The following is a 15,086-nucleotide window of genomic DNA, read 5'->3' as shown; positions in this document are numbered from 1 at the left end:
AGGAGGGTGTGAGAAGGTGGTGAGGGCAGCAGCGAACAGCCACAGGCAGCAATTCAACAGACGGGGGCAACAGGCAGGCAGCTACAGCGTGACCAAGGCGCCTGTCAGCAATCCTTGGGGGAAGTGGGGTCTAAGGTGGTAACCAGCCACTCACACAGTAGTAACCAGGGAAAGAACAAGGCTGCAAGCCGGCCGTGGGTTAACTCTTGGGGCACCCGATAGCAGAGGGCCAGAGACTGGCCCAGAGCCAGGCCTGAGCAAGTACTGCAGGACGCTTCCTTGGCAATGAGAACTTTTGGAAACAGCCTCCCCGTTGGGTAGCCGGTGAGCCCAGCGTGATCCCTGCGTCTTTCTCCCGGCCACGGGTCGCCGACATGCAACCCCCACCCCGCGAGTGGGACCGGACCAGGGCACCCTCGCTAGCTTGGAACGCCCGGGGCTCGGCTGCGCACACCCCGTCCCGTTCGCCAGCTGCCCCGTTACTTACGAATTCCCTCCGGGGCTCATGCTGGCCGGCGTAGGCTCCTGTTTGATGACGGGGGAGACGATGGTGGGGTGTGGGATTCCCGAGGGGTGCAGGCCATGGGCGGGAGGCGGGACCATGTGGGGGGAAAACCGACTGGACATCAGACTGCAGCATGGGAGACAAAACAGCGGGACACGGGCGTTACACATGAATGCAACAGCCGCAGCCACACAGTGCGACTCTCTCCCCATGGCCAGCTCCTCACCTCCCACCCCTGGGGACTCCTCAGCATCCGAGCCCACTTCCTGCCCGCTAGCAGGGGCGTATGTTACACCTGGTCCACAGAGTTTATGCTGGGGGGGAAGAGGGAAAGCATCAGGAAGGGCTGGTGAGGCGAGGCAAGGATCCAGTGGGAGGGACGGAGCCCAGGAAAGTGTCTTTGATGGTTTTCCAACTTGACCCAATGCAAGCTGGACTATCGGACACGCAGCAAGAGCCTCTTGGCCAACGCTCGGCCCTGGGTTACGGCCCGGCAGGTCTGCCGGCTTGGTGCATTGAGGGCGATTAGTCACCCAGATCCACTGTCTGGGGGCTGTGGAACTGCTCCCTTCTGTACAGGCTCTGGGGCTGCTCTCATGCCCAGAGCAACTGCGCACTCCCGGTCACGTGACGGTCTTGTGACAGGGCGAACGTCCCTGTCGAAGCAGGTCACTGTCCGCTCTCCTTAACCTCACTTGGAGAACTGGCAAATCGGAGAGGTCACAGAACAACAAAACCGGTGAGCAAGTTGGAAAACCTGCTCGAGGGGGGAAGCTTGAAAGAACTGGGCATGTGGAGGCAGGACATGATGAGAATCGACTTCTCGTATGCGGTCGGCTGTCATCCAGAGAATGGCGATCGATTGTTCTTCGTGCCTGCCGAGGGAAGGACAAGGCGGCACCGGCGTAGGTAGCAGCAAGGGAGTGTCAGGGGACATACTGGGAAAAGGCTTCGAACCACAAGCGTAGTTAAGCTCTGAAACAAGGGCGGCTGTGGAATCCCCAGCACTGGCGGTTTTTACAAATAGCTTGGACAGACATCGGTCAGGGACGGGCTGACTGTACGTGGTCCTGCCTTAACAAGGGGGATGAGGGGAGAAAAGAACTCTGATCTCTTGAGCACTTTTCCAGTCCTACCTTTCCACAATTACACGTGACCAACATGAGATTTGTGCATCCACGACCCAGCAAGCAAAGGATTCCTGCTCCAGTCCTCGTCAGAACTGCTAGTGTTGATCAGCGATCGCTTGGGGTGACGCGAGTGGTGCCCAAAAGCTGGGAGGTGGATCTCCCCGAAAGAGCCTCTGCCTGTGTCTCGGAACCGCAAGTGTGTCGAATAGCTCACAGAATGGACAGAGCATCATGGGGCTGTCCAGCTTCTCAGCCAGCAACAAACAAGCCCCCGACACTCTGAGCAAGCATCTGTCGCCATCCCCGACCCCGGTTCCAGCTCCACCCCGGAGACGTGGCCAGAACCCTACGAACACTCACCCTGCGCCGCAGGCTGTTGGTTTGACTCACGACCAAAAGTTGGGGAAAATCAGATAAGAGGGGAGAGAGAATCAGCCCCCTTCTTTGTGGAGATGGATGCTCGTTTCGAGGAGCTACAGATGGCCACATGAGCACAAGGCCCTGTCTGGCCCAAAGTGTCTTGGGTGTAGCTTGAACAGAGGATGAAGAACCAACCCACCAACCTCTCTGGGGCTGCGGAAAAGGATAAGATCCAGCTGAGCCCGCTGGGGGACGCAGGCCTCCCTTCTGGTTCCTAAAAGTGCTTAAGAATGGGGGTTTTCACAGGGAACCCGACACTCCCCCGGCAGAGAGAACGGGCTGGCCAGAACACAGCGTCACCTCCAAGGAGGATAATGGTCTCAGCTAGTGAGGCCGAACACAGCGCCGGGCTGGGAGCCAGACGCAGAGAAGGGTGTTGGGGGACCAATTTGTGTCCAAGTTCCTAAATGAGGTTCTGTGAGAGAAGCGAGCCAATCGGGGTACAAAGCAAGGGCACCGACATGGCAAGCATCTTCCGGTGGGTAATTTCTCGGCCTTGTTGTGGTGCGACAGGGGTCAGCACTGGGCACACCCCTCCTGGTGCTCTAGGATGGGGAGGGAAGGAAAACGTAAGGCATCTGTCCAGTCCTCTCGTGTCCAATGGTGGCAAAAAGGAAGGCAGTGTTCCCCCTCAGTGAGCCACGCAGGTCTAAACCGGGCTGGTCTTGTGTGCACAGAGGCACATCTCAACCCCCACTAGCCGCAGACGTCAGCCACAAAGCTCGGAACCACGGCAAGTCCGGAAGAGACGTCGTCACCATTTTTTTTTTTCAGTGACATCCGAAAACCCCCACGGAAACTGCTAAGGAGAAATATTGTGACGTTTCGTCCTCAGCACCTCCCGCGACGCCCCTCGGCGGGTGGAGAGAAGAGGGTCTTCTTGCCTCAGAGCAGAGACGCGACCTCCCACAATTCCAGATTTCCGTGGCTCTGAGGTGCCCATGGGAGCACACACTCAGAGGCACAAGGACACAAATTCACAGGACCCATCTCCAGGGTCTGTTGGAGGAGCCACTGGCCAGAGGCCTTCAGCATTCGGCTTGCAGGCCCACAGGGATTCAAGCTGTTAGTCGTTGGGCCAAACTTTGCCTGTTTCCCCGCTTCTCCTTTGTTCTGCACTCTGTCCCAGACCCTCCATTGTCTCTGCACAAACGCTCTTTCAGGAGACCCCCATAACCACCCCCTCTGCCTCTACAAGAAAGGGGTTTTGTCCCCTTGGCCCTGGGGGTCTTGTTACGTCTTTGCACGTCCTAGTTGAAATCCTGACTGAACGCTGCCCATCCCGCTCCAGTGTGTACTCACCTGGACATCGAAGCATTCATAGCTAGGGCAGGGTACGGGTGTCTGAATCCCCCGGGAGGAATGGAGTACACCGGCTGTCCTTGCCTGAAACGGACAAGCAAAGAAAAACAAAAGGTCCTTAACTAGACGACAAAAGGAAGAAAAAATGATCACCCGGGGAAGCCACGCGAACACGTGTCCCTCTGATTGAGTTGGGAAGCTGCTTGTCACAGGCGGTGTGACAAATTCAGCGCGTCCCACCCAAAATGAAAGCACTTCCTCTTTGAACACTGGATATGGTTTGAGAAATTACAAGGAAAGCCATTCTTTTTTAGTTCACATTAAGGTTAAAATGGGTCTTTTGGAGCATCTCTTGAAGTGTCATAATAAAATAATCCAAGACTCTTCAAACCTCCTTCAAAACTCACTGAAATTTTGTTCCTAGGCTACAGCTAAAGAATATTTCTAGGATTTATGGTAATTTTTTGCCATTACACTCCACAATGGAAAGTTTCTTCTTCAGCAGAGGTTGAAGAATAAAGTTCTGCTTCATTCCACAAAGAACTTTTCTTTTGCAAACTGCTATCCCATCTCTTACTGTTCTCAATGGGACCGAGGGCTGATCTTCATTACAGAACAGATCAGAGATCGATCCGGTGAGGGTCGATTTATCATATCTATTACAGACACGATAAATCGACTGCCAATCACTCTCCTGTCAACTCTGGTATGTCACGAAACCAAGAAAAATAAAGGGAGTCAACAGGAGAGTTTTCTGTGTTAACCCACCATGGTGTGGACCCTACAGTAGGTAGATCAATTTGAGTTATGCTACTAATGTATCTCAAATTGGGTTGCTTAGATTGACCTGTCCCAAATTATTTCCACTCCGACTCACTTGAAGAAGTGGGTTTTACCCACAAAAGCTCATGATTCTCTGTATTTCTGTTACTCTCTAAGGTGCCACAGGACTAAATTGAAAAGAAAACCAAACATTTTACAGTACAGAAATGTAGAGTGCTCCCAAACAACTCTGTTCTGCCCTGCATGACACAATGAGGAAGGAGAAAGTATTGTGTGTCTTTAAATATCAATTTAATTCAACATGGATTCAGACATACTGAAAAGATCATCTCCGATATAGTTATTACAAAAACATCGGCTAAAGGAGGGAATACAGAAGGAGTATTAGACGGGTTAAAATAGCTTTCAAAAAGCAGCGTGCTCAAGGTATACAGATCAAGCGGTAGAAATTCTATAAGTATCCCAGAAGCAGGGAGCCTAGAAGAAGGTGGGTGGATCGGCTGCATCACGAGGGTTTAAAACGCACGACTAAGGAAGAAAAGGGCACTGCTGAGAAGCGAAATGACGTCAGTATCCACACTGGAGAGATACCGACCCCAGTCCTGCCCTTTCCAAGCAATAAGGATGATGCGCTATTAGTGACTGAGGGTGGGAATGGACTGATAGGTTAAGTCCCCACATGGTCCATGCGGGAGTTTGGAAGGAGGACAGCTGCGAAGTAGGTGAGCTGCTTAGCAAAGACGCGAGCTCGGATTAGTATCAGAGGGGTAGCCGTGTTAGTCTGAATCTGCAAAAGCGACGAGGAGTCCTGTGGCACCTTATAGACTAACTGAAGTGTAGGAGCATAAGCTTTCGTGGGCAAGGACCCACTTCGTCAGATGCAAGTGGGTCCTTGCCCACGAAAGCTTATGCTCCTACACTTCAGTTAGTCTATAAGGTGCCATCGAGCTCGGATTAGAAGCAGCAACTGTCCTGGAGGACGGACGGGCTGTAAATGTCGTATCTGTGCTACCGGTGGCCTGCGGAATCACAGACCTGTCTGCCACAGGGCTGTACCCGGTACATTTGCGGTAATAATCATTAAAAGCTGGAATGATAGAACGTGGCAGAGCCGGAGACAGTCCCTGTACTAAGCTCGTGCCTCCCTTTGTCAGAATTCTCTACCTATGCCAAGCAGGGGATAAAGGAGCAGGTGACACAATTTGTTTACACGTCGAAAAGGGCTTTTTACGGTGTCTCTCGAGGCTCCGACAGAAGCGACGTTGCCAGGGGTGAGAGGCACGACAGTGTCCTGTATCGAAAGCTGGCAGGAGAAATTGTGGGAATAAGCGGCAGCAAAAAAGTTAAAAGCCTGTCTGAGGGCCAGTTTGTTTAATCCATTTATTAATGGCCAGGACTGGGGCGTGGGGAGGGGCACGGAGGGGGTAAAACCTGTGGATGACTACTACCCCATGCTACTCATCCACGTGGGCACAAATGATACTGCCAGGTGTGACACTGAGCGGATCAAGTGTGACTACAAGGCTTTGGGAGTACGGGTGAAGGAGTTTGGAGCGCAGGTGGTATTCTCTTCTATCCTTCCTGTCAAAGGTAGGGGCCCGGGCAGAGAGAGGTGCATCCTGGAGGTGAATGCCTGGCTGCGACGATGGTGTCGCCAGGAGGGATTCGGCTTCCTTGATCACGGGGTGCTCTTCCAGGAAGGACTGCTTGGCGGAGATGGAGTTCACCTTTCCAGGAGCGGGAAGGCCTTGTTTGGACACAGACTGGCTAACCTTGTGAGGAGGGCTTTAAACTAGGTTTGTTGGGGGCAGGTGAACAAAGCCCACAGGTAAGTGCTGCATGTGCGGGACTGGGAGATGGGTTGGAAATGGGGGGGACTACGGCCTATAATGGGAAGGAGAAAGGAGGGTCAGGGCACAACAGGGAGGCAAGATCAAATCAGTATCTTAGATGCCTATATACAAATGCGAGAAGTATGGGTAATAAGCAGGAAGAACTGGAATTGCTAACCAATAAATACAACTATGATATCATTGGTATTACAGAAACCTGGTGGGATGGGACGCATGATTGGAATGTTGGTATGGAAGGGTACGGCTTGCTCAGGAAGGACAGACAGGGAAAAAAGGGAGGAGGGGTTGCCTTGTATATTAAAAATGTACACACTTGGACTGAAGTGGAGATGAATGTAGGAGATAGCTGTGTAGAGAGTCTCTGGATTAAGCTAAAAGGGGTAAAAAACGAGGGTGATATCATGCTAGGAGTCTACTACAGGCCACCTAGCCAGGTGGAAGAGGTGGATGAGGCCTTTTTTAAACAATTAACAAAACTATCCAAAGCCCAAGATTTGGTGGTGATGGGGGACTTCAACTATCCAGACATATGTTGGGAAACTAACACAGCGAGGCACAGGCTATCCAATAAGTTTCTGGACTGCATTGGAGACAACTTTCTGTTTCAGAAGGTTGAAAAAGCTACCAGAGGAGAAGCTGTTCTGGATTTGGTTTTAACAAATAGGGAGGAACTAGTTGAGAACTTGAAAGTGGAAGACAGTATAGGGGACAGTGATCACGAAATAATAGAGTTCATGATCTTAAGGAAAGGTAGAAGGGAGACCAGCACAATTGAGGTTATGGATTTCAGGAAGGCAGATTTTGATAAGCTCAGAGAACTTGTAGGTAATGTCCCATGGGAAGCAAGACTGAAGGGAAAAACAACTGAGGAGAGTTGGAAGTATTTCAAAGGGACGTTGTTAAGGGCCCAAAAGCAAACAATTCCGCTGTGTAGGAAAGATAGAAAATATGGCAAAAGACCAGCTTGGCTTAACAAGGAGATCTTGCACGATCTCAAAATAAAAAAGGAGTCATATAAAAAATGGAAACTAGGACAACTAACAAAGGAGGAATATAGGCAAGCAACACGGGAATGCAGGGGCAAGATTAGAAAGGCAAAGGCACAAAATGAGATCAAACTAGCTACAGGCATAAAGGGAAACAAGAAGACCTTTTATAAATACATTAAAAGCAAGAGGAAGACCAAGGACAGGGTAGGCCCACTGCTTAGTGAGGAGGGAGAAGCAGTAACAGGGAACTTGGAAATGGCGGAGATGCTCAATGAGGGTACGTCTACACTACAGCGCTAGTTCGAACTAACTTAGTTCGAATTAGTTAATTCGAACTAAGCTAGTTCGAACTAACGCATCTAGAACTAAAAACTAGTTCGAACTAGCGTTTTGCTAGTTCGAACTAGTAAGTCCACATTGAGTGGACTCTGAACAGGGCTTAAGGATGGCCGGAAGCAGTGCCGGCAGGGCATAAAAGGAGGACTTAGAGCATGGAGATGCTGTCTCAGGCTAGCCGAGGGCTGCGCTTAAAGGGTCCCGACCCCCACCCCGGACACACAGTTCTAAGGGGTGCCCCGCTTGCAAAGAAGTTCTGGCTTGGAGTGCCCTGAGTGCCCACACTGGGCACATCACACCACTCGGCCATCAGCCCGGCTGCACTTGCCGCAGGCTGCCATCTGGGGAGAGGGAGTAATTGGGGGGCTGCAGGAGAGCTTCCACCCCCAGAAGCCCGCAGAGCCAGCCCAGTCCTCCCCATCGGGGGCTCGTACCCCATTCCTCCCTCACCTCCTTCCACTTGCCCTTCCCTAGCCCCCCTTCTTATTGATGTACAAAATAAAGATAACGTTTCTTCCAACATTGACTCTGTCTTTATTGAACAAAACTGGGGGAGACTGGGAAAAGGAGGTGGGAGAGGGGAAGAGAAAGGCTGGGAGAGGGGAGGGCAACTAACATGATCAGGGGTTGGGAACAGGTCCCAGATGAAGAGAGGCTACAGAGACTGGGACTGTTCAGCTTAGAAAAGAGGAGACGGAGGGGGGACAGGATAGAGGTCTCTAAAAGCAGGGGTTGGGTGGAGAGGGTGCATTCAGAAAAGTTCTTCCTGAGTTCCCATAAAGAAGGACTAGAGGACACCAAAGGAAAGGAATGGGTAGCAGGCTTGAAACTAGTAAGAGAAAGTTGTTGTTCTTGACAAAGCAAATAGTTAACCTGTGGAACTCCTTGCTGCAGGAGGCTGTGAAGGCTAGAACTAGAACAGAGTTGAAAGGGAAGTGAGATAAAGTGATGGAGGTTGGGTCCATGGAGTCCTATTAGCCAGAGGGTAGGAGTGGTATCCCTGCCCAAAGTTTGTGGAAGGCTGGAGAGGGATGGCACGAGACAAATGGCTTGGTCATTGTCTTCGGTCCATCCCCTCCAGGGTCCCTAGGGTTGGCCGCTGTTGGCAGACAGGCTACTGGGCTAGATGGACCTTTGGTCTGACCCAGTACGGCCATTGTAAGCTCAGGGCTCAGTGTCGGGGGTCTCAGTGGACCCCCTTGATTTTCATGCACACCTGGTCCTGGGTGGCCAGGCTGGCAGCTCTCCTGCCCTAGACGGCCACTTTCCTGTGCCTAGTGCGGAGATCGTGGACGAGGTCCACGATGTCCGCACTAGCCCAGGAAGGTGCCCGCCTCTTGCGGTCCAGGGCAAGCTCCCGGGAGCCGCCAGCCTGGTCCCGGCAAGAGGGGGTGGGCTGGGGGGCATCGGGTGGGTGGCTCTGTGCCGTGCCAGGTGCAGGGTCTGCTAGCTGGGTGCTGGCAGGCTTGCACCTGGCACGGGCACCGTAGCCAGCCCGTGCCCCTTTAAGGGGTCCGGGGCCGGGAGGGGGGCATAGAGTTTCCCTGGTGTTGGCCAGAGTGGCCACCAGGGAAACCTGGGGAGGGCTAGCCTCCCACTAGTTCGAACTAAAGGGCTACACAGCCCTTAGTTCGAACTAGCTAGTTCGAACTAGGTGTTAGTCCTCGTAAAATGAGGTTTACCTAGTTCGAACTAAGCGCTCCGCTAGTTCGATTCAAATTCGAACTAGCGGAGCGCTAGTGTAGCGCATAGGAAAGTTAGTTCGAACTAACGTCCGTTAGTTCGAACTAACTTTCTAGTGTAGACATACCCTGACTTCTTTGTTTCGGTCTTCACCGAGAAGTCTGGAGGTGTGCCTAACGTAGTGAATACAAGCAGAGAGAGGGTAAGTTTAGAAGATAGGATACACAAAGAACAAGTTAAAAATCACGTAGGAAAGTTAGATGTCAGCAAGTCACCAGGTCCTGATGAAATGCATCCCAGGATACTCAAGGAGCTGATAGAGGAGGTATCTGAGCCTTTAGCTACGATCTTTGAAAAATCATGGCAGACAGGGGAGATTCCAGAAGACTGGAAAAGGGCAAATATTGTGCCCATCTATAAAAAGGGGAATAAGAACAACCCAGGAAACTACAGACCGGTCAGTTTAACGTCTGTCCCAGGGAAGATAATGGAGCAGGTAATTAAGGAAATCATATGCAAACACTTGGAAGGTAATAAAGGGATAGGGAATAGCCAGCATGGGTTTGTGAAGAACAAGTCATGCCAAACTAATCTGATAGCTTTCTTTGATAAGATAACGAGCCTTGTGGATAAGGGAGAAGCGGTGGATGTCATATACCTAGACTTTAGTAAGGCATTTGATACGGTCTCGCATGATATTCTTATTGATAAACTAGGCAAATATAACTTAGATAGGGCCACGATAAGGTGGGTGCATAATTGGCTGGATAACCGTAGTCAGAGAGTTGTTGTTAATGGTTCTAAATCCTGCTGGAAAGGGATAACAAGTGGAGTTCCTCAAGGGTCTGTTTTGGGACCCGTACTGTTCAATATCTTCATCAATGATGTAGATATTGGGATAGAGAGTACGCTTATTAAGTTTGCAGATGATACCAAACTGGGTGGGGTTGCAACTTCTTTGGAGGATAGGGACATAATTCAAAATGACCTTAGCAAGTTAGAGAAATGGTCAGAGGTAAACAGGATGAGGTTTAATAAAGAGAAATGCAAAGTGCTCCACTTAGGAAGGAACAATCAGTTCCATACATACAAGATGGGAAGCGACTGTCTAGGAAGGAGCATGGCGGAAAGAGATCTAGGGGTCATAGTGGACCACAAGTTGAATATGAGCCAACAGTGTGATGCTGTTGCAAAAAAAGCAAATATGATTCTAGGTTGTATCAACAGGTGTGTTGTAAGCAAAACTCGTGAAGTCATTCTGCCACTCTACTCTGCACTAGTTAGGCCTCAGCTGGAGTACTGTGTCCAGTTCTGGGCGCCACATTTCAAGAAAGATGTGGAGAAATTGGAAAGGGTACAGAGAAGAGCGACAAGAATGATTAAAGGTTTAGAGAACATGACCTATGAAGCCAGGCTTCATGAACTGGGCTTGTTTAGTTTGGAAAAAAGAAGATTAAGGGGGGACATGATAGCGGTTTTCAAATATCTAAAAGGGTGTCACAAGGAGGAAGGAGAAAATTTGTTCCTCTTGGTTTCTGAGGACAGGACAAGGAGTAATGGGCTTAAAGTGCAGCAGGGGAGGTTTAGATTGGACATTAGGAAAAAATTCCTAACTGTCAGGGTGGTCAAATATTGGAATAAATTGCCAAGGGAGGTGGTGGAATCTCCCTCTCTGGAGATATTTAAGAACAGGTTAGATAGACATCTGTCAGGGATGGTGTAGACGGAGCTTGATCCTGCCTTGAGGGCGGGGGGCTGGACTCGATGACCTCTCGAGGTCCCTTCCAGTCCTATTATTCTATGATTCTATGATTCTATGACACAAGGTTATTCGGTTTGGTTAAACGAGGCAGGACTAAGAGGACTGCTGGCTGGCAGGTTAGACTGAACGTTGACAGACACCAAGTCGCACTCATTGAGCGCGGAGTTCGGTAGCAACTCGGAAAAGGGCCTGGGGCTCATGCGTGTAACTACAGAGTTCTGCTCTCTCATGCAACCACAGTCCCTCGGGTACCCAGGCCGGGAGGCTGCCTATGGAACGGGATGGAGGATAATCGAATACTATAAAAGCCATCACAGAAACTACTGGGGCAGCCTTGTCTGGATCCTGGGTGCAGCACTGGGCGCCCTGTCGGATAAAGGAAGTTGTGGAATGAGAGGGGTTGAGCGATGGGTGATGAGAACGATCAGGGGCCTGAAATTACCCAAGCTTTTTTCAGGAGATGAGTCAGAGGGGACAGGACAAAAGAATCTCAAATCATGACTGATCTAGGAGGGAGACTGGCAGCAACTGATCTCCCCACTCTGTAATATTAAGACCAAGGGGAGGGTTCCATTTGTAACGGATAAAATGAAATACATTTTCCACGTGTGCTTAGACTGTGGAACTCACTGCCACAGGAAGTCTCGGAAGCTAAGTATTTAGCAAGACAGAAAATGGGACTGGACATATAAATGAATAATAAAAGAAACAAGAGTTAGGATAATAAAATTATACAAACATAGTAAGGTTTAACCTGTCCTTTAACAAGGTGTGGGACTAGATGGAGCATAAAGCATAGTTTTGTTCCCATTGCATGGTATCACTTCAGGGCAGAGTTAAGGGGGTTTGGATCTCTATCTGCATTTCCAGATCTTATCATGCTTGGATTTCTTTCAAGGTGGAGTTAAACTTGGAATTTCTTGGGGTTCTCATGCTGGTTTGGGGGCTACGCACAAGAGGCTTGTAATATATCTGATCTTGAAAGACTCTCATATACCCTCCACCAGAACTATAGGTTAATATCGTTTTTGTTGGTAGTATCTCAATGGATCCCCAAAGTGCGTGGTGCCCTGTCCAATCTACAGCAGGCACATGGAGCTGGGCCGGGTGCAGCGGCAGCACCAATTCCAATGCCTCACTCGGCGCGGAGGGCACATGCAGATGGGAATCTTCCACTTTGGGGGAAGCCGAAGGCGCGGGGAAGGGAAAGGTTCAGGGGTGAATTGTGATCCTTACTGTGGTACCAGCCAGCCCAATGCATGGGGGAGTTGGCCGACAGCACTGGTAGACAGCGGATAATACGGAGACAGTTCTGAAGGGTGCGGTGGTCGTGGAATTCCTATGGTGAGGGAGAGAAAAAAAACCAGGCATTAAACCACCGTCATGGCAAGCCAGGGTCCCAGCTGTCAGGCGAGGCTGCTGGCCTCCCCCGCAGGGCACCGTCCCTGCACGCAGTGCTCTGCAAGCGGGTGCAAGCGTGCCCCCAATACGTCTCTGCGGCTGGTCCTGAACATCGGAGCGGGAGATGTTCTTCCCAAGGGGCCACCCAGGAAGGAGATCAGGCTGGAAGGAGGAAAGACATCCCCCTCCCCCCACACACAGAGCCTTTAATGCTGCCTAACCACCCCTGCCAAAGCTGCCCTGGACCTGAAGTCACCGGCCAGGGGCCAGACAAAGCCGTGGGCACAGGACTCGCTGATTTCTACACAGACCAAAACCCCTGGCACAGCCTGGCTTTACAGGCCATCGACAAGGGGCAGCATCAGCAGAGGCGATCCGGGGGGGCCACTAGCCACGTGATCCCCACATACAGCCCAGGAAGGGCCAGGACAATCCCCCTCCGCCCCAGGCCCTGCCCACGGCATTGGGGTGCACGTCGCCCCCCACATCAAGCTCCTCCCAGGAGTGCGGGAAGCCGGGAGGGTGCAGTACCCCACTGCGAGCGAGCAAGCCTGCTAGGCTGGTGAGCGGCTGCAGGGAAAACCCGGCTGCCCTGGCTGTGGGCTCCCACGTCTGAAATGTCCTGCCGCTCTTCTGGCAGAGACCATGGCCACCGCTGGCCCAGCGGGCAGTGCTGTGAGCTGAATGGCCTGTCCCCGGGCGCTGTCACCAGGAACGCCAGCTGTGTGTTTCGGCCGGCGAGGGGCCTGGCCTGCGAGCCACGCCCCGCAGACAGCCTGCGTCCGGCCACGCAACGTAGCCCTGGAATCGTCCCCAGCAGGTCCCCCGGGCGGCAGCTCAAACACCGTCCCTTGCAGAGCGGCCCTTGAGGGCTGCCCATGCCGTGCCCAAGGAGGCCTGGGCAGCCTTCCAGGAACAACACAGCTAGTCTGGGGTCTCTCTGAATGGAAGACGCTTGGCCCAGAAACAAGCGCTGCCTTGTGCCAGCCTGGCTTGGCAAACTCCACGGCCAACCTAGCCAACAGGTACATCCCCCACCAAGCAGGTCTGGCTTCTCTGTGGCCTGCTCACGCAAGCGGGGCCTGGCGTCTCCCCAGCCTCACAGTTGCATCAGCATGGCCAGGACCCCAGATCTTTGGGTAGCTCGTGGGTTTCAAAGCTGGTCCCTGTGGAGCGACAGCTGGTACCAGCAAAATCTGGCGAGGGAGCTGCCTAAAGATTTCTATGGCCCTACGACTCTGTCCCTCGGTCTGACCAGCCCTCTGGGAACTCCCCTGCAGACCCCAAGAGCTCACCCGTCTTTGGATCGATCTCTGGCGAGAGGTGGGAAGGCGGCGAGCCCGGCGAGAAGTGGTCGTTGCTGTAGGTGATGAGGGGGGTCAGCGGGTGCATGTGATGCGCATGCTGCACCACCGGCACTTTGTTCGACTGCACGGGAGAAGGGAGAAAGCCGTTACCGGGGCGGGAAAACCAGGCAGAATCGCCTGGGGAAGGACCCAACGGGCAGGGCAGAAAGGGACCCGGGTACAAAGCTCAAAAGGACCCAAGTGGCTCCGGAGTCCAAGACCAACAGGGTAAAATGATCAGAGGCAGCTGAATCAGACGTTCAGGTCCCATGAGATTTAGGCTCCTAAGAAGCAAAGCCGCTGTGGAACATGGGGCTTAGGTGCCTTTCAAGATTTGCCTTTGGTGACCTCAGAGCGGCTGCAGGGCTGACGCAGCCCAGGACTGCGCCGGAATCCCTCGCACACTCGGACGGGGCGTCATTTCTACACGACCCCGCTCCCGCCCGCAGCACGCTGCCTGCCCTCGCAGACTGGGCAGGGCTCCCCGGCTTCTGTAAGCAGGTACAGGAGGGGGCTCTGGAGTCGCCTCCCTTCTCTGGCCTAGTGGGCCCCCCCATGTCCAGCGACACCCGCAGCCCGAGAGTGCCGCAGGCCAGGCGCCTGGTGCCGTCTTCACACCAGCAGCAGCCCAGTCCCTGAAGGGGTCTCGCCATCGCCACAACCCCCCCCGTCTGCATTCCTGGTCCAATCCCTCGGCCTGTCCGCCTCTCCCCGCTGGGCTCCCCTCCCCAGGAGCGACCCTGCCGAGCCTGAGGAATCACCGGCCTCTCCATCTACTCCACCACGACTTTCCCCGCCTCCGCCATAGGCGGCTCCCTCGCTCTGCTCCTCGGCTTTGCCCCCCAGGCTCCGGGTGCAGCTGTGGCCCCTGGCCACAAGGCAAACAGCCGTCTGCCCTGCACTCCAGGCCATTCACTGCAGGCTGGAGAAGCTCACAAAGGAGCAGCTTCATTTGCAGACATGCCAGGAGATGGCACATGGCGCCAGCCTGGCACTGGCTGCGCACGCACCGTCGGCAGGTTCCAGGGGGCGATTCTTTTCAGCCTAGCCTTGCTCTCTCTCACAGGAGAGCTACGTCCAGGCCATGGTCTCCGGTTCCTAGCGTGACCCTTCCCCTGGAGCCTGCAGAGAAGGGGGACGCGAGTCGAGCGCCAAGACCCAACACTCCTCAAGGGAGTTTGCTCCAACGTACGGAATGAAAAATTCACTTTGGGTAGCGGCCAAGCCTGGGAAACGTCAGACCAGACGCAAACGCTTTGCCACGCTCACGGCGAGCGGGAACCGGGGTTATCACGGCAGCAGTTTTGCAGCCCGAACGACAGAGGATGGAAGAAATAAAAGCTGCAGGGGAAGGGGAGGAGAAAGGGAGCAGAGCACCGAGCTGCGTGGGATGAGGGAAGACGACCAAGATACCAGAGCACCGAGCCTCTCGTGTGCGCTGAGGTTTCCAGTGACAGGTTTTGAATCATGAACTCGCACGAGATGGAGCGAACCAAACAGCCACAGGCACTCGGTGAGTCTGCCCAGCTGCAGGACTGGAACAAAGATCCCTTAGAGCACGGCCCCTGGCTTGTCT

At 53.0% G+C, this 15,086-nt stretch overlaps 1 protein-coding gene across 2 annotated transcripts in view; it reads right to left on the bottom strand.

The window, feature by feature from the left end:
* TCF7L1 (transcription factor 7 like 1) overlaps positions 1-15,086 on the bottom strand; it is a 97,925-nt gene that overhangs the window by 5,293 nt on the left and 77,546 nt on the right. For both annotated transcript variants that reach the window (XM_075910880.2, XM_075910882.2), the window contains 4 exons: positions 13,460-13,592; positions 12,000-12,102; positions 3,358-3,441; positions 488-631 (listed from right to left, as the gene is read on the bottom strand). In XM_075910880.2, coding sequence (XP_075766995.2) covers positions 488-631; positions 3,358-3,441; positions 12,000-12,102; positions 13,460-13,592 — 464 coding nt within the window. The remainder of the gene's footprint in view (positions 1-487; positions 632-3,357; positions 3,442-11,999; positions 12,103-13,459; positions 13,593-15,086) is intronic.

The sequence above is a fragment of the Pelodiscus sinensis genome, chromosome 28, assembly GCF_052426305.1.
Source record: "Pelodiscus sinensis isolate ZL-2025 chromosome 28, ASM5242630v1, whole genome shotgun sequence".
NCBI lineage: Eukaryota > Metazoa > Chordata > Testudines > Trionychidae > Pelodiscus > Pelodiscus sinensis.
This window is presented reverse-complemented; position numbering and strand designations above follow the sequence as displayed.